This window comes from Eptesicus fuscus, chromosome 7, assembly GCF_027574615.1.
Source record: "Eptesicus fuscus isolate TK198812 chromosome 7, DD_ASM_mEF_20220401, whole genome shotgun sequence".
NCBI lineage: Eukaryota > Metazoa > Chordata > Mammalia > Chiroptera > Vespertilionidae > Eptesicus > Eptesicus fuscus.
Window position 1 is genome coordinate 83,724,632 of NC_072479.1, and position 19,623 is coordinate 83,744,254.

Consider the following 19,623-nt stretch of genomic DNA (forward strand, 5'->3'; position numbering starts at 1 on the left):
CAGTGCACTAGACAGTGCCCAACCAACTTAGCTACACCAGCCAAGGCACACCTACACAGATTTTTAAGGAAAGAAGCTGTAGGGGATGGAGGGAGTTACCATCGCAGTGTCCACACAAATTCCTAGAATCCTTTCAAGATTTAGGGGTCAGCAACAATTCAGTAAGGTAAGGGCCCATTAAGTAAGTTTGGCTCTGAAAATGCTAATTGAAAATCCTCCTCAGCAATTCAGCCCCTTTCCTTCTGCTTTTCTGTAGCCAGCTGGGTCCCATGGTGACCGTTTCTGAAAGAAATCATCCCCTTCAGCAGTTACCTAGCACCATGGCAACGGAGACGTCAGCAAAGCAGGATAGACCACGGAACAAAACAGCTCCTACCAGGCTTCCTCCCTGCTACTCTAATTCAGCCCTGTCTGAGGCCTAGGGATGAGGTTAAAGACGTGCAGACATCCTCACTCAAGAAATCCTATGTATTTCTGTGATTTTTCCGTGAGCATAGACATATGGGCGTATAGTAAATTGTGTTATGAGAATCCCTCCAAAACATCGAGCATATTTAAAGGGTGGGGATAGATTGTGGGAGAACAAGGAGGTAGATATGGAATGCCCTTTGGGTTTAATGTTATATAAAAATTATATTTGTAATTACAAAGTAACCGTAAATAGATAGACAGGGAAACTGGACCCCCAGATATATGGCTTGCCTGATGTCTTTAGGCAAAAGACCTCAGGGAAATATTTTAAAACTATTTTTATTTACTTGAGAATTAAATGAATTAAAAATGGCTTTAGTGAACACGGAAGGGGTTGTAATGCTGTCCGTGGTGCTGAATACTCCATTGTCCCAGATGTGCCAAGGGGGCTCCGGAGGCTGGTTAGGGAACCCCTTGTCATGTTAGGGGACTGATGATAGGAAATACAGGGGCTGGGGAGAAAGCATCATTTCCAACCCTACCTAGCACCTCTGAATGCCCAGAATAAAACGTCCAGATGAGAAAGAAAACAAAAAATTAAGTGGAGAATGCTGAAGGTTTGGATAGTTGAATCTTCCCTTTTCATATGGAGATTTTCAGCCTGAGCCAATCAGGTTGGAGATTTCTGCTGCTTTGCTCCCGAAAGGAAAACTGGGGGGAGGGAGAGAGAAGATGGCCACATTCTCCCCTGGAGCCACATGATCCATTTCCCATGTGACACATTCCAGAGCCTTGGAAAAGAGCAGGGAGGGGCACCCAGAGAGTGGGGCTGGGGGCGGGAAGATGGTTTAACAGTCAACCCTGCACCGCGTCATCTTGTCTCCCTACCAGGAAGCGGGCTGTGAGCCAAGGGAAAGGCAGAGGACAGATATGAATGTGTTCCCAAGCTTTCCTGGTGGCTTATGGCATTCTCCAAACTCCCATGCAAGGGCTATTGCTGACCAAGAAGACCCAAGGAGACTGGCTCTAAGATCAAGTCCGGATGGAGGTATGTGCCAGAGATCCCGCGGTATTGTGGCTGAAATTCGGCTTAGAGAACATAAAACCTTCTTCTTCTTTTTTTTTTTTTCCAGGCAATTTGGGGATCTTGTCTTGGCTAATTGGCTGGTTAGGGGCTTTAGTTTTGTTATGGGTCCAGCAAAGATGCTTAGGTAGTTCTGCAAAATGAATAATTCACCAGAGTAAGTGCCTGTTGAAGAAACAGATGGAAATTCTGTATAGTGGTAATTCATAAAACAAAGCAGTCATTGATGAAAACGATCTTTTTCTTTGAATCCGGGAAGGGGGGAAAAAATGTTACTGAAACCAACTAGATTTCATTGTCACTGAAATAAAATCCTATTTCATCCCTCTCCAGCTGTTTATTCTGTGCTCATGCTCCCAGAGGTTGTTGGCAGTGGCTTCTGGAGATGAGGGGGCAGGCGTGCTGTTTCTTTGTGCTGTGCAATCCACTTCCTCCTGATGTTCCTGACCCAGGGAAACTGGACCCCCAGATATATGGCTGTAATAATGTTTCAGGAGGGCTTGTGACAGTTTCCAGCTCTGGTTCAGGACAGCAGACTGCCACCGAATTTCAAGCCTTACAAAACAGCTACCAAGAGGGCCCCCGTGAAGTTCTCAAAGGAATCTCCCAAAGTTACAGGCTAAAATAATCTGTCATGTATTCAAATCTTGGTATCTTGACCATTTCTACCCAGCATAGAGAAGGAAGCTAACAAGTTTAAATTTTACTTTGTCTATATTTTACAAATACTTACAAAGTTCTTACTATATGTAAGGCATCAGTCTAAGCACGCAAAAATCAATCATGTAATCCACATGATAACCCTCTAGAGGAGGTGTTACTAGTACCCACATTTTGGTGATGAAGAAACTAAGGCACAGCGAGGTTAGGGGACTCTCCCAAGGTTGCACAGCTAGTTAATAGTAGGAACAGGATTTGGATACGCAAGAAACTTGACCCCAGAGTTCATGATCTTAACCATTGAACCATGCTGCTTCTCTGCTTGTGTTATTTCAGATGATGTCAGTAATGGATTTGGTTACAAATTTTGTTCAGTTGATGCTACTAGAAGATTGAATCAGCTTGCCTGGCTAAAACAGATCCCCAGTGAAATCTATATTTAATCTTGAATTATCCCAATAGTCACATTTTGTACCCCCAAATAACCCAGTAAGTAATAGCCTGTTCTTTTCCCCTTGTGCTGTATAGATATCTGGTAGTAAAACACTGTTACTATGGTGACCAAATGATGTCTAAAGGAAAAAAAGAAATCTGGAATTACATCATGGTTGATTTTTAAAAAATCAAACCTAGAAACATTCTTCCATCCAGCCTAAGCATGTTCTCTTTAAAAGCACTTACCCAGGTTCCAATATAACAGATTCAACGCCTATAAAATTATGAACATAAACTATGATATCAAACTGATTAGGTATGTTGCTTTAAAATAATATATTTTAAAACAAGGGAATCGATCTCTCTCTTTGTAAATTATTTTAGGTTTTTAAGGAACAATGAGGAAGTTTTTGTGTGTTTTTTTAACTTCTGGAAATTTCCGAGATACAAGGATTTTCTTCCTTTGGTCTGTGTAGTTTCCCTTCTGGCCCTTATGAAATAAAAGATGACTGATCTCGTTCTTATATGCTGTGGGAAAACTAAGAGAATTTGCTAGGTCAAAGATACTAAGAGGAAGATAAGGGAAAGGAATCTAAAATTTGTAAAATTCTTCACTAAATGAGGTGTTTCCCTTCAGGGTTTCATTGAAGAAACTTTGAAGAGTAATTATGTGCCCTATAGTACTGAACTTTAGTTAGTCCTTTAGATTAAGCCTTTCATCCCTACTGAAATCTACATTTCCCTGGGATAAGTAACACATTCACACTAATCTGGTCAACTGAAGAGAGCTTCTTGTGTCCTTCCATCTTTGGATTGCTAGCACTTAGCACCAGGCCTGGTTTATGGTAAGCTTTCCATATATATTTGCAGATGAAGAATGGGAAGACTCAAGACTGATAACATTCTGCCAGTTTGGGGCCTGGTAGGAGCCATTTTGGGGCCCATGCCTATTTTGTTTTGCATGTGTTTATAGGGAGGATCATGAAGAGATAAATGTGCAGTAGGAAAAAATTATGCCTGAAATTTATGTATGCTATAGTTAGATTGACCCTGGACAATGGCACATTAGAGTTCAAGACATACCTATAAATCCTTTCTTAGAGACTACCAATTCCCCTGGCATCCTATATAATAAAAGGGTAATATGCAAATTGACCCTAATGGTGGACCGACTAGGAAAGACTGGTTACTATGATGCACACTGACCACCAGGGGGCAGATGCTCAACGCAGGAGCTGTCCCCTGGTGGTCAGTGCGCTTCATAAGGGGGAGCTCCGCTCAGCCACAAGCAGGGCTGATGGCTGTGAGCACAGTGGCGGTGGTGGGAGTCTCTGACTGCGGCTTAGGCCTAAGCCATCAGTTGGACATTCCCCAAGGGCTCCTGGGCTACCAGAGGGATGTCCACCTGCCAGCTTAGGACCGATCCCCTGGGGAGTGGGCCTAACCCGGCAGATGGACATCCCCCGAGGGGTCCCGGACTGCGAGAGGGTTCAGGCCGGGCTGAGGGACCCCCCCCCCAACCCGTGTGCACAAATTTTTGTGCACCAGGCCTCTAGAATTATGTATATTTAGAATGAAGTTCTTCTGATATTTTATTTCATTAACTTTTTTGGGTTGACATATGTTAATAAGATTATGTAGGTTTCAAGTATACATTTCTATGATACATCATCTTTATATTGCATTGTGTGCCCACCACCCAAAGTCAAATCATCTTTTGTCACCATATATTTGGCCCCTTTTACCCTTTATCCCCTACCCCCTTCCCTCTGGTAACCACCGTACAGTTGTCTGTGTCTTCTGATATTTTTATTTACATCTAGATGGAGGCACCGCTAACATCCCTGATGTTTTGCCTGGCACTATTTCCCAACATTGAAATAGTTCCCTTTGGGTTGAGAGTTAATGTCTTGAGAAGGTCAGTTCCTTCCCCGGGCAGCCCTGTCTTAATCAACTGTGAATCCCAGTACCCAAAACGCCGCCCAAGAGCCCACAGAGCTACAGGATTCCTCCCAAGAGAACCCTGGGATCTTCAGTGTCAGAGTAGGTCAGAGCCAGACAGCCTTTCCCAAACGGACTACAAAAGATCGTCTCTAAGTATTTGAAAGGCTGCTTAGTATTTGAATTCGAGTTAATAGACGAATTAGGGTTAAAATAGTCACAAATATAACCTTTCCTATTATTTTTTCCGTCTAATTAATTCATTAAGGAGAGGAAGAGTAAGGGGTTTGTGAATGACGTACGTATCCCTGAATCCTATTCACTCACCCTCCTTCCCTCCAGTGTTTGCTGTCTGCTGAGGGGACTGTGCAAAAGAAACAGCCCTGCTGCTGGAAGCAAGTGTTGTATGTTACCCTCTCCCCGCCGCCCCCTTCGCACTCATGCAGGCCTTCTCACATCGCAGAGTACTAACCACTATATGATCATGGCGAGCTACCGGAACGCCACATCATGCAGGCCTTCTCAGATACGCAGGTAGGCTAGTGCACACAAGAGGCTTCTACTCGGAAGCCTACCTGGGCTTCCTACTCATCCCTCTCGAATCTAAAAGGTGCAGTCTCCTCAGTCAGCTGAACAGGAGAAGACAGAAGAGAGAGAAAGTGGAGCCTTCCCCTGGAGGAGAGGCTTTGAACTTGGAAGCTAGGCATGAAAGAGGAAAGAAGAAGAGGGACAGCGAGCACGGGTGAAGGACACTAGAAAGGGATGCCTCCGTCCTGCCTTTTGGTCACAGTAACCTGCCCCACCACTAGTAGACAATGCCAAATGAGTCACGCCTTGCCAGCAGGATTATCAAATCCTTTCCTAGGGTGTCTACATGGGGAGGAGGAAAGACCCGAGTGGATGCAGTTTCTTCTCTATGAACCAGAGCACAAAATGGGATGGGATGAGAGGTACCCTCTCCGAGAGGATGGCTTTAAAAGCAAAAGGGGAGTTACCATCATGAATCTCTTTCCCTGTGTGTAGTCACTTCCCCTTGGCTAGACTTGTAAAGCATTCATCTCCTGGAGCCTTTCACTCGGCAGACCTTCCTACCCACTGGATGTCTCTTGGTTCATCCTGATGGAGGCGCTGTGATATGCATGATTAGCCCCAAATTCCGATCAGGAAACTGAAGCTCAGAGAGATGAACTCATCTGCTCAAAGTCACACACAGCAAAGAAAGCCAGGATCTGAATCTAGGTCTTTCTTTTTTTTAAATTTATCTTTATTGTTCAAAGTATTACAGATGTCCCCTTTGTTTTTTTGTTTTTTTTCACATTGATTCCCTCCACCCCATCCCCCCCCTCCCAGGCCTTCACCACATTATTGTCTATGTCCTTGGGCTATGCATATATGTATATGATGCATATGAGTTCCCTGGTTAATCTCTCCCCAGCCTCTCCTCCACCCAACCTTTCCTCAGATTCCTCAGTGTGTCTTTCTAATTCTGTGCTCTTTCCACTATATCACAAGTGAAGTCTACATTCTTTTTAAAAATGTATGTTTTTGGGCCCTGGCCAGTTTTGCACAGTGGTTATAGCATCAGCCTGCAGACTGAAGGGTCGCTGGTTTGATTCCAGTCAAGGGCATGTACCTCGGTTGCAGGCTCAGTCCCAGCCTAGTCGATAAGTCTCTTTCACATCAATGTTTCTCTCTCCCTGTCTTTCCCCCTCGTTTCCACTCTCTCTGAAAAAATCAATGGAAAAATATCCTTGTGTGAGGATTAACAATATATATGTATATGTATATATATATATATATATACATATATATATATATATATATATATATATGTATATGTATATGTTTTGGATATTAGATTAATACAAATACAGTTCAAGAAAATTTGGAAAATATAGAGAAGTATAATGAAAATAAAAATCAGTTATGACCTCACCACCTATAAATAACCACTGTTAAAAATTTTGGTGTATTTCTTCTGTTTTTCCCCCAAAGCATCTATTTATATATATAAAAGCCTAAGTGACTGCCCGACTGTTCGACTGTCCAACCGGTAGCTATGATGCGCAGTGACCACCAGGGAACAGATGCTCTGACCAGTAGCTATGATGTGCACTAACCACCAGGGGGCAGATGTTCTGATGGGTAGCTATGACGCGCACTGACCACCAGGGGTAGATGCTCAATGCAGGAGCTACCGAGCTGTGGTGACTTGGCAGCTGTGCTTCTTGGATGATGCACCTGGAACCAGAGAGGAGGGAACCCAATTCCAGGTGCGTCACCTGAGAACCACCCTCTCGCAATCTGGGAACCCTCGGGGGATGTTGGAGAGGCGGTTTCCACCTAATTGACGCAGGCCACAACGAGGGATCCCACCGGTGCACTGGGCCTCTAGTATAACAATAACAAAAGTAAATGTTTTCTTAGCACTTGCTCTGTTCCAGATGTTGGTCTTAGCTCCTTTCTTGTATCATATTTTATTCTCACAACAGATCAATAAGGTGGGTCCTGGTATTATCCTAATTTTATTGGTGAAGATGCTCATGAGTACAAAGGTGCTAAGTCACTTGCGGTGGCTGCATAGGTAGTATGTGATTTGAAACCCCGGTAGGCTGGCTCTAGGGCAGGGTTTCTCAACCTCAACACTTCTGGCATTTGGACTAGATAATTCTTTGTTGGGCGTGGGGTGTCCTCTTTATTATAGAGCTAGTAGCCCTGTGCATGAATCCGTGCGCCAGTAGCTCGCCAGTAGCTTGCTGCCGCCCTCCAGTAGCTCTCTGCCCGCTGCCCCACCCTCCTGTAGCTTCCCTCGTCCCCTATCCCCTGCCCCCCCTCATAGCTTGCTGCCCTGCCCCCTCCTGTAGCTCACTGCTGCCCGCTTGTAGCTCGCTGCCCCACCCTCCTGCTGATCCATGATCCGGTCGTTACGCAGTCGGTCATTACGCTTCACAGCGTAACGACCATTTGCATATTACGTCTTTATTATCTTTATTATATAGGATGTTTAGCAGCATCTCTGGCCTCTGCCTACCAGATGTCAGTAACACCTTCCTCCCCCAGTTGTGACAACCAAGAATGTGTCCAGCCTTTGCCCAATGTCCTCTGAGAGGTAAAATGACCTCTGAGCCACTGCTCTAGAGCCCATGCTCTCAACCACTACACTGTACAGCCTCTTTATATTTAAAATGTGCATAGAGTTATTTTCTCCCACATCTAAAGAAAGAAATGCACCTTCAAATTTGGGTGCAGGCTATGAAACCATCCTGGAATGTCAAAGGCTTTATAGATCATAGGTAGGAGTTTAGTTACTTACAGAGAAATGTTCATAGGTGGACATTTATAACAAGCTTACCGAATCACACCATTGACAAGTGAGGAAAATAACTATGTTTCTCTCTCTTATTACTTTTTTCCTGGTTCTCTGTGCTAGGCACCCTTCAGCCTTCAAGAATTTCGATTTCAGGTGTCACTTATGGTATAGCAGGGCAGTGCTTATCTACCAAAGTATCAAAACAGATTGCTGTGTCCCAGACAAAAGTAATTGCTTCCTAATAAACAAACTACCAAAGTTTGCCAGTGATTTATTTTTAAATTTTAATTATAAATTTAAGGATGTCTATATAATTATTTTCTTTTCAACATGATTTCTTAGGTTGAAGATTAAGTATTGGAGTTATTGGTTGAGCTTCTAGAGTTGCAGATAATTCTGGATATATCTATTGGGGAATGTCACACATATGAACATATTTGTCATGTCTTTCTCTGAAGAAAAAAAGTTGAAAATTATTGGTATAGGTGATTAGATGATATGCAGAGAGGATGAAAATAAGCATTGAGAAATGTCAGCAGTAGCATTTAACCTATGAAATGTCTAAAAATATATGGCACTAAAATTAATATTAACCATGTGAAACATGCAAGTATGCATTCAACAATATCTTCAGTGATATATATAGGTGCATAATTTGTCCATGAAAAATATACGTTAATGCAAATTCAAATCTAACTTTTGCTCCATGAACTTGAAGGTTGCTTTCTTGGAAAAACTGGGTGGCCGACAGTGGTGCAGATAACTCCCCGGTCAGTGCTTATACTCGGTTCATAATGAATCATTCACCTTCTTTTCAAACATCTGTAAATCGCATTTCTTGTACAGTTCTTTCCTGTGAGTGTAACGAGTCTGGTCTTTGCTTCCCCAACTCTTTCCTATTCAAGTTACACTACTAGAGATGTGAACTGAACCAGAGCTTGGAAATGAAACTGAACATTTAGCTCCAAGACAACTGTTTGCCTCTTCTTTAACTCAGTGAGCATGCAGTAGGTATTCAAAGAATGTTTATTGTAATGTCAAAGGCTCACAGTGCTGGGCCCCAGCAGCTCCAACCAACTTCCCTCTCTTTCTGGCAAAATGCACTCTCAGTGTGAGCTCTCTGCTAGTGAGGGTGGTAGATTATAAGTTAAATGGACGTGTGTTGCTCATTACAGTGTCTACCTATCAGTTTTAGTTCCTAGAGTTAAAATGACTTTAGAAATCATCCAGACCAACCCATTCACATGTGGACATAGAAACAGGGATTCGGAGAGATCGATTTACTTAATTAAGGTCCTTACACTGAAAGAAGAGGAAGAAAAAAAAAAAAAAAGACCTGGGTCCCTTGACTTGCTGTTCAGTGCTTATAATTGGAGTCAGAACCCAGGTTTCTTGGTCCCTAGTCCAATGTTTAAGGTGAAGTAGAAAGCACTATATTCTTTAAGCCTTTCAGGATTTCTAATATTCTAGTAGATGCTGGTAGGGTAGTGGAAAGTGATAGGATGGTTGGTATAAATTTTAGTCTTCACACTCAGTTATATAAGAAATGCTATATGGAATTAGTTTCTATTGCCACTATAACAAATTATCACAAATTTAGTGGCTTAAGAGACAGTTCCTTATGTCACGGGTCCGAAGACTGGGTGTGCTTGGCTAGTTTCTCTGCTTGGTCTCAGAGGCTGAAATCGAGGAGTTGTCAGGTCTGTATTCTTTTGTAGAGGCTCCAGGGATGATTCCCCTCCCAAGCTCATTGTGATGGTTAGCAGAATACAGCACCTTGTGGTTGCAGGACTAAGGGCACATTTCCTTGGGCATAACCGTAGGACTAAGGGCATCACTCCTAGAGGCCTCTCCCTGGTTCTTTCTTCTTCTTTTTTAAAATATATTTTTATTTATTTCAGAGAGGAAGGGAGAGGGAGAGGGAGAGGGAGATAGAAACATCAATGATGAGAGTCATTGATTGGCTGCCTCCTGCACCCCCCCCCCCCCCCCCCTACTGGGGATCAAGCCCACAACCCAGGCATGTGCCCTGACTGGGGAATTGAACTGTGACCTCTTGGTTCATAGGTCAACACTCAACCACTGAGCCATGCCTGCCGGGCCTTCCTGGTTCTTGCAGGTGGACCCTTGCATCTCAGAGCCAGCAACAGCTTGTCAATTCCCGCTTATGCGTGGAATCTGTCTCTTCCTCTGCTACATCTCTCTGCTACCAACCAGAGAAAGGGGTTTATTAGTTTGGGCCCACCTGGATAATCTAAGATAATTTTCCCATTTTAAATTCCATAACCTTAATTATATAGGCAGAGTCCCTTTTTTAAATATAACATAACGTATTAACAGGTTCCAGGGATTAGGGTGTGGACATCTTTGGGGGGCCATTCTGCCTATTACACACATTATTTCCTTTAAATAATGGCAAGCCTGCATATAGTCAATAATACTGTAATAACTGTGTATGGTGCTATCCTTATCAGGGGGATCACTTCGTAAGGTATATAAATGTCTAATTATGTTGTACACATAAAATGAATATAATATTGTATGTCAACTGTAATTGAAAAATAAATTAAAAACAAAGACAAGCTGCCCCCCCCCCCCCCAAAAAAAAATAAAAAAAAAAAAAGGCAAGTCTTCATCCTACCAGGCTAATGGGAGAGTCCGTGACAAACATTACTGGGACTCTTTCTCTCTTCCTCTTCCTGGGTCCTGGGGTTCCTATACAGAGCAAATTTGTGTGATGGTCCCTGTAGCCTTGGATCCCCTCGGATGATAGCAGAAATGGAATTATGGCCTGACCTGGTGTGGCTCCTTGCAGGCTGGTGGATCTGCTGCTTTGGGACCACCCCTGGGGCTGTGCACTCTTCCCAGCTGGGGAACCCTGTGCCTTGGTTCCACCTTCCGCGCTGCACTCCTGTTTTACCACCTGTCACTTACCTGAAGCACAGTGAGAAAGGGAGGCAAAGGTCCCAGAACTTCCTTTAGAAAATAGCTTTATTGAGTTATTATTTACCTACCATAGAAACACAGGACACCATGTATGGGATATTGCATTGGACATATGCTAAAAATTGTTATTTATCTGAAATTCACATGGAGCTGAGCATCCTGTATTCCATCTGGTGACCCTATGTGGGTGGCCTATTGTGAGAACATGTCTTATCCTCTCTGGCTTCCCCGTTCCCCCACCGCAGTCATGCTGGTGGCTGCCTGGGCCTTATGTCGTTCCGTAAAGCACTCAGCTCAGCGTCCACAGCTTAGGGCCAGAAAGTAAGATAGCCACTCAGGAAACTTTCAAAGGGCCTCTAAGGCCTCTTTAGCCACTTAGCATAAATCCAGGGATGTGTGTAGGTTCAGAGCTTTGAGATAGATTGCACCGTAAACCCTACACTGCTAGAGTTAGTGGGCTGGTGAAGGTTACTTCTAACTGCCTCTGCAGGAAGAAAAACGTGATTTATATAGTGTTTGTCCATTTCTGTGGTGTGACTCGTCCTACTGTGGCTGGTTCACGATACCAACGCGATGTCATTGAACTTGGAGCTGGAAAGAAATGTGCACAGCTGGCTCTGGGGAGCCCATGCAAGCCAGCCCCAGCTCACGCCTATTCCAGGCGGTCCTCATTGTCATATACAGGCAAATCACACCTACCTAACAATGAAAAGCTTAAGAGAAAATGTCTTACCACTGTGGTATTTTCTTATAGTAAAACTATTAAAAAATAAAAATAATTTCCTACTTGGGGTAATAGCAATTGATAAAACTTTTTCTGTACTTCAATTCAGAACGAGGTATAGAGTCTGCTTTCATTATGTGTTTTAAAGGCAGCAGTTAATCATCGTTCATAATGAATTTCTAAAACTCTCATGTTTTTTATTCTGAAGAAAGGCTGTGTTTCCAGATCAACGTATCCACTGAACTTGGGATGCTAAGCCGCCATCCAGTATATGGGGGCAGGGATTTTCACATATTTCTGAGCTGGCATATTGAACAGATGTATCTGTGGGTGGTTAGGAGGCTGTGGGGGATCACTTTCTATTCCTACGTTTGATTGAGGAGTCAAGAAAGACCTATCCATGTACAGCCAGTTCGACCTTCTGAATTCAGATCCAGCCCTTTGTGGCCTCCCTGGGCACGAAGCCCCAGTGGAGGTTCAGTGTACAGGCTGTGGAGTGAGGCAGTCCAAGGGTGACCACTTTCCAACTGTATGTGCTTGGGGAAGAGCTTCAGTTTTTTCATTTGTAAAATAGAGCTACCTCCAAGGGCTACCCATATAAAATATCTGAGACATAGTAAGCACAAAGTAAGTATCAACTCTTGGAAGTAGTGATGTTATAACTACTGTCATCATTGTAATTCATCTTACTGCTCATTAATAAACAGCCTTCTGTATTTAGGTCTATTTAGGTCTAGCAGATACTTCCCATTCTACAGAAAATGTTTGTTCCCCCCAACCAAATCATGTAAAAATTCAATATCATACAAATTCTAGTTTGACATTAAATGTTTAAGCAAATCTCAGAAATGAAAATGGTCTTCCTACATTGTGAGAATGTCTGTGAATCCTTAAAACTTCAGGAGGGGGAAAAATCATTGGGATTTTTTGAATCCGAAAGAAACCAAAGCAGCAGTCAGTGAGCTGAGCCAGGAATAGCCCCTGGCAGAACTGCAAAGTGAACCACGTTTGTCTTCTGGGCCCCTCTGTTTCTCACTGTGGTCCTCTCATTAGTGTACAGTCATTCATCCATTCATCCACCCATCAAATATGATTTTCCAAAGTTAAAATCATGACTCTCATACAAATATAGAATGAACATGTGAAAGGTTTATTAACTTATTACCAAAAGAACCAATAAGGCTGATCCCAAGAGCATTTGAAGGAATGGGTATTTACAGGGCTTTGTGCTTTGTTTTCTTTTAAACAATGTCAGCATAAGATTGCATTATAGTCACAAAACTGGTTAATGTCCTACAGGGCAATAAACCTATAACCTTTCTCCTGCTGGACAGAAGTCTGCATATTCTCATGCAACTTCACAATATCTGGACTCTAGTCACATTGTGTAAATAGCAAAATCAAACACAGACACTTTGTCCCAGAGAATTAATCCTTGGAGAAGCCCATCTAAAAATGTCCTGGCTGTGACTTTAAAATAATTTGCTATCCTCTTGTTTACTTATTTTCAGACACTATGTCATTTTTATTAACATGTCTGTCCATTTACTTGTTCAATAAACCTTTATTAATATCTATATGCTCCAGATATATGCAGATAAAGACACAGTCTCTGTCCTTAAGGAATATAACCTAATGGGGAGACAAATATTCAAAATAAAAATAATATAAAGTGATAGACATATTCCCCTCGCAGGTTTCCTAGGATCCCATCATTACAGAAGTCTACCCAATCCCCAATTCTGCACCATGTTAACCTACCCACCATTTCCCCACTTACATATTGAAACGCATCTCTTAGTCTAGCCGATGTGGCTCAGTGGTTGAGTGTCGACCTATGAACTAAGAGGTCATGGTTTGGTTCCCTGTCAGGGCACCTGCCCAGACTGTGGGCTCAGTCCCCAGTTGGGGGTGTGTACGAGGCAGCTGATCAATGATTCTCTCTCATATTGATGTTTCTATCTCTCTTTCCCTTCTTCTCTGAAATCAATAAAAAAATATTTTTAAGAAATGCATCTCTTAGAGCCTGATAGACGAATGATTCCTCTCTTAGATTTTTAATGGATTGTTGATTTTTAGAGAGAGGGGAAGGGAGGAGGGAGAGGGAGAGAGAGAGAGAGAGAGAGAGGGAGAGAGAGAGAGAGAAATATTGATGTGAGTGAGAAACATCGATCAGCTGCCTCACACACATAGCCTGACTGGGGATCAAGCTTGAAACCTGGGCATGTGCCCTGACTGGAAATAGAACCGGTGACTTTTTGGTGCATGGGACAATGCTCAACCAACTAAGCCACCCCAGCCAGGACTACAGAGACACATTTTAACCTAGTGGTGTGTGTCACATGGCGGGCTCAGAACTGGTTGGGAAGAGAAAGGTTGAGCAGGAAAGAGGTGAAGAAGTCTTTCCTGTTGCTCCTAAAATTACTACATATGGATGAGTTGGACATAATTACCAATTAAGCAGCCCTTGTGTTTCCAAAGCATCCGTTGAAAATGTATTTATTTCCAAATTAATGGAGCGGGGAAAGCTTTCTGAAATTTGACTTTGGGGCCCTAGAATTTAGTTATAACATGGCAGACTATTTTTTCCAGGAGAGGGGTGCAGGAGTCTGCCTGAGGACTCCTCAACTACCTTCTCTCTCCCTCAAATCAGAGTTCTATTTCACATAGCAGTGGACCTGGGTGACTCAATTTCGCTGGCCCTGCTCTTATGTTTTCCCCTATCTCCATGGTCACCAATGTGCCAGCTCCCCAAGAATACACAACGATTTTCTCTCTCTGCTTGTAATTCTCCTCGCAGAGCCACCTAGAGTAGGAGTCATGTATTTCAGTTCTCTGTCCTTAGGGGTTCGACTAAGTAAATATTTAATAAGCAATTATTAATGTAGCGAACTTCAATGGAGGCTGTAGAGCTTGGAAAAAGAATAATACTCTCCTTCCAGGAGCCATAGTTGAGTGGGGAAGGACAGAAACTCGGAAATAATTCTAAAGCTGTGATTCTTAATCCTGGCCGCCCGTCAGGATCACCTGGGGAACTTTGAAACATCCCCATGCCCAGGCTGCACTCCAGACCAGTTTAATTAGAGTCCCTGGGTAGGACCCCCAGCGTCAATATTTTTTTTAAAGCTCCCTGGGAAAGTCCAGTGTTGCTAAGCTAGAGAACCATTGGTCGAATAAAGCAAAAGAAATGGGAGATACTGTAGTAAAGGGCTAACCAAGTGCTGTATGGATAAGGATACCACATCCATTCTGGATACGCTAATACTCCTGTCCACTGTCTGGCCACAAATGGGGAAAAGATCGCCTCTCATAACCCTGGGGAAAATGTAGGTCAGTTTGATTGTAGGGCATTTAGAAACTGTATACTCGGGGAGGTAAGGTCTGCAGGAAATTATGTCTCTAAGGGGAAAGGCGCCCAACAAAGATCAACCCAGAAAGATGACCCTCCAATTCATTCCACAGGCTCTTTCTCTCTCTCACCCTTGCGGGGAGAGGGGGATTTTTTTTTTTTTTTTAACTCCCTTGTCTTTCTGAAGAAGGTCTTATTCATGCCCAAAGCCCACATCCTTGGTGAAGCCGTTGCATTTCTTCCTCCTATCCCAAGCAACACTGGGACCCTGTTTTTCTCTGGCATTTAGCTCCCTATCTGTTTTTAGCAGTTAATTATAATTATTATAGAATTCAGTTATAATATCGCCAACAGTTTATTTATACATCTACCCTTTTATGGGTCTCGCTTATCTTTGTTTCCTTAGTACCCAGCACCGTTTCTTGTTTTTCTTTGACTGAATAAACAGAGCTGTGGCAACTTTAGGTCAAGTCAGAAAGTCATGCCATCATCAGGGGAGACCTCGCCTCAGGAACTCCCCAGGCCCCCTTGTCCCACGTCGGAGCATCCAAGGGGTGGGGCTGCCCAAACCAGCAGACGCACTGGCGTAAGGCAGCTGGAGGGAACATGGGAGACGGCCTGGCAGGGCTGTGGTTGCTAGGGGTGAGCTAGTTTCACCTCTCTTAGCAGAGTTTTGCTTTGAGAGAAACAAGAGGAAGTTGACGAGTTTCCAGTTGAGTGTGTTGAGTATGAAGCGCCTGTGCCACGTACTCCCGTTTTATTTAGGCCACAGGCATCCCCAGACGGTCTGGAGCAGCCCTTTCTTTCTGAAAAAGTGCTCGTCTGTTTTAATTTTTAAACTTGAAATATTTTTTTTAATTCGCTTTTTTTTGGGGGGGGGGCATCTTACAGGTTTTACACATAGTAATATATAGGTAAAACGATTATTTCCATTGTATAAGTAGGAGGGTCATGCATTCTATATTTTCTAGGACAGTGCTAATTTTAGATCGTATGTTCTGTTTTTAGACTGTGTATCCTGATTTTTTTTTAATGGAAAGTATGATTGCTAGTGTTTTTCTTTAATGTTTTTATTGATTTCAGAGAGGAAGGGAGAGGGAGAGATAGAAACATCAATGATGAGAGAGAATCATGGATCTGCTGCCTCCTGCATGTCCCCCACTGGGGATCCAGTCCACAACCTGGGCATGTGCCCTTGACCAGAACCGAACCCGGGACCCTTCAGTCCGCAAGCCAATGCTCTATCCACTGAGCCAAACTGGCCAGGGCATGGTTGCTATTCTTACAACTATCATCTGGCCAGCTGTGTTTAAAGATCTTTTAGCAGTCAAGATGTCTAATTACCTTATATTTCTCCTTGAGAAATTAAGTAGGGCTGCCTCATGGACCACTCCCCCCCCGCCCCTCCACCCCACACACTCCTCCAAAAAAGCCTGAAGGTAACATGGAGCTGGCACTTAGCACATTGTCCTGAGCTCCAGACTTTTGTTGCTTGTGGTTTCGTGGTGAGGACGATGTATATGAATCACCGTCTTCCCCGCACAAATTTGTGCAAAAATCCTTCACAGAGAAATGGATCATTAAGAACTGTTTATTCATTCCACCTCTAGAACTTCAGAAACTCTCTCTGTGAGGTGTCATCACAGGAGCCCACCAGGAGGGGCACTGGGCCTATTTCCGGAGCGCCCTGCCCGGCCCTGTGCCGCAGGCCCAATGGTGTTGCTCTGGTTATTACGGATTCAACTGCTAAGCTTTCTCTTTCCGGTTAATAGAGGCGGCCAAATTAAACATCCATGATCCCACTGCCACCAGTCACCTCAATTTTAATAGAATGGCCCACAATTACACAATCTTTTTTTACCTAATAAAAAGTGTAACTTCTTTTTCTCACTGAATAGTACAAAAACTAGGGTTAAACTTTATAATATTTTTTAAGATCTAAGGATTATAAGCTTTTAAAAAGTTGCCGAGCGACAGTTATATTTGGTTGTTTTTAACCATCTGAAGGCCTTAAGGTTCCTAGTAGCCTGGTTACTTCTTTAGAAGACATCTTGTATGTTCTTTCTTCAGTCAATGTGACGTTTTATGAGACAATAACTAGAGAATAGCACCAACAAATCGATAGGTGGCAAGCTATTAGGACATGAGCCACGTCACCTTTGGAAAAAGCGGGCTATTTTCAGATGTCATTAGATGAGGAGCTCTTCGGGCTCATGCAGAAGTGTCATGGTGGCTCCATGGGCTTCCTTAATGCTTCTGTAATGGAAATTCTGCAATAAGGACGGGATCCTTCTCAGTAGCTGGCCCGTCTGTGCTCATAGATTCCTGTTAGCTGTCTCCATAGCTGACATCTGAGTGTTTCCATCAGCCTGAGTTTTCCGCTCCTGCAGCCTCGTTGCTTTAGTGTTACAACATTCAGGAGCTTCTCACTTGCCCGGAATTCCAGCAGCTCCTCACTTGAGGGGAACACCCTTACTGTGACTCTCTAACCCTCTGTTATCCCCAGTGAGTGGAAGGGACAAGGATATAATGAGGAGTGGGGCTTGGTATGAGTTTTACCACATTTGACTAAGGATCAAGAGTGAGGCCAAAGAGAGCCTGCGCTGGGCTCTGCTAAAACAGCGCCTAAAATGAAAGCGAAATGGGCCAGAGTTTGTTCTGGATAGCAGTCATGTTTTCCTGCCAATGCACGAGTCCTACTCGTTGGCAAATGACAACCAACCTAAGTGTCCAAATAAGATAGTTAGCCTTAGGAATCAAGCTCGATGGCACCATTTTAACAGGAGGCTTCATTCTTTTTTTCTTATCCAGAACTAAGAGGGAAAAAATGAATATGGTTTTTGCTCACAGGATGGAGAACAGCAAGCCGCCTGTGGTTATTCCGACACTTCTGGTGCCCCTCCAAAACCACAGCTGCCCTGAAACAGCCACCCCTGCGCCACGCCATGACCTGGCGGAATTATATGAGGAGCACAGCTGGATGAGCAACAGAACAGACCTGCAGTATGGACTGAAACCCGGGGAAGTGGCCACAGCCAGCATTCTGTTTGGGACCCTGTGGTTGTTTTCTGTCTTTGGCAATTCCCTGGTCTGTTTGGTCATCCATAGGAGTCGAAGGACTCAGTCCACCACCAACTACTTCGTGGTCTCCATGGCGTGTGCCGATCTTCTCATCAGCATCGCCAGCTCGCCTTTCGTCCTGCTGCAGTTCACCACGGGAAAGTGGACACTTGGCAGCGCCACGTGCAAGATGGTGCGATATTTTCAGCATCTCACCCCGGGCGTCCAGATCTATGTCCTCCTCTCCATCTGCATAGACCGGTTCTATACCATTGTCTATCCCCTGAGCTTCAAGGTGTCCAGGGAAAAAGCCAAGAAAATGATTGCAGCGTCATGGATCTTCAACGCAGCCTTTGTGACCCCCGCGTTTTTTTTCTACGGCTCCAGCTGGGACCATCATTGTAATTATTTCCTCCCTTCCTCGTGGGAGGGAACTGCCTATACTGTCATCCATTTCTTGGTGGGCTTTGTGATCCCATCTGTCCTCATAATCCTATTTTACCAGAAGGTCGTAAAGTATATTTGGAGAATAGGCACTGATGGCCGAACTGTGAGGAGGACAATGAACATTGTCCCAAGGACAAAAGTGAAGACGGTCAAGATGTTCCTCATTTTGAACCTATTGTTTCTGCTCTCCTGGCTGCCTTTTCATGTGGTCCAGCTGTGGCACCCCGAGGAACGAGACTATAAGAAAAGTTCCCTTGTGTTCGCAGCAATCACGTGCATATCCTTTAGTTCTTCAGCCTCTAAGCCTACTCTGTATTCCATTTATAATGCTAGTTTCAGGAGAGGAATGAAAGAGACCTTTTGCATGTCCTCGATGAAATGTTACCGAAGCAATGCCTACACTATCACAACCAGTTCGAGGATGGCCAAAAAGAACTATGTGGGAATTTCAGAAATCCCTCCCATGGCCAAAACGATAACCAAAGACTCAATCTATGATTCCTTTGACAGAGAAGCCAAGGAAAAGAAACTTGCTTGGCCCATTAACTCAAATCCACCAAACACTTTTGTCTAAAATCTCACAATTCTTTCGATTGTTGTTATGCGCCACAGATTAAAAACTTTAACTATACAAATGGAAGCTAGTTATATATTTTTTCAATCAACTTTTCTGAGGGAAATGTTTTCTTTTGTAAAGTGTATTCGTTTATCGATTATAGTTTTAATTTTAGTTACTGTTTCACCTTGAGCTCCTTTTATTATACTAGTGATATACACAAAAAAGAGAATGTGTTTCTACTTTTAATTTACCATTATATTCGAAAAGCTTAAACCATACACACAGTCTTTGATTAATGAATCAAAGTTTTATTGTTTCCTTTTTGTCCTTCCTACTGAAATGCTGCAACTATGGGCTTCTGTTTTAAATGGAATCCTCTCTGTCACACATTTCAGAGGCTTGTATTTTTTTTTTTTTTATTAAGGACCATTTAGGAAGTGTTAATATTGTATATGTTTTTACATTACCTTTTTCTAAATAATCACTGTCCAGAAAGCACTCCATGTACAGTATTGGAGATATGCTGGACAGTCTTCTGTGACTGAATTTTAATCAGGGTTTGTAGGGAAAGTTTATAGAGTTGTTTAATCCTCTTTCTCTCTCATTTTCATTTCCCTTTAACTTAAGCAGCGGGTGATACCTTGAAAAATTTGAAGTCAATGGGATGTTTTTCTCACACCCATGTCCTATCAAGGTT

At 43.3% G+C, this 19,623-nt stretch overlaps 1 protein-coding gene across 2 annotated transcripts; it reads left to right on the top strand.

Annotated features, from left to right (window-relative positions):
• Nucleotides 1-389: 389 nt before the first annotated feature.
• GPR19 (G protein-coupled receptor 19) lies at nucleotides 390-18,968 on the top strand. 2 transcript variants are annotated; one of them, XM_054718506.1, is made up of 3 exons: nucleotides 390-429; nucleotides 1,303-1,459; nucleotides 17,672-18,968. In XM_054718506.1, exon 3 carries the CDS (start codon nucleotides 17,688-17,690, stop codon nucleotides 18,939-18,941), a length of 1,254 nt encoding a protein of 417 aa, XP_054574481.1. In that variant the 5' UTR covers nucleotides 390-429; nucleotides 1,303-1,459; nucleotides 17,672-17,687; the 3' UTR covers nucleotides 18,942-18,968. The 2 variants fall into 2 exon arrangements, with proteins under 2 accessions (XP_054574481.1, XP_054574482.1); XM_054718507.1 differs by lacking the exon at nucleotides 390-429 and adding an exon at nucleotides 439-468.
• The last annotated feature ends 655 nt before the right edge of the window (nucleotides 18,969-19,623 follow it).

Bases quoted from the DNA above. Each gene is read 5' to 3' on its own strand.
- GPR19 (XM_054718506.1), top strand. From the start codon at position 17,688: ATGAATATGGTTTTTGCTCACAGGATGGAGAACAGCAAGCCGCCTGTG.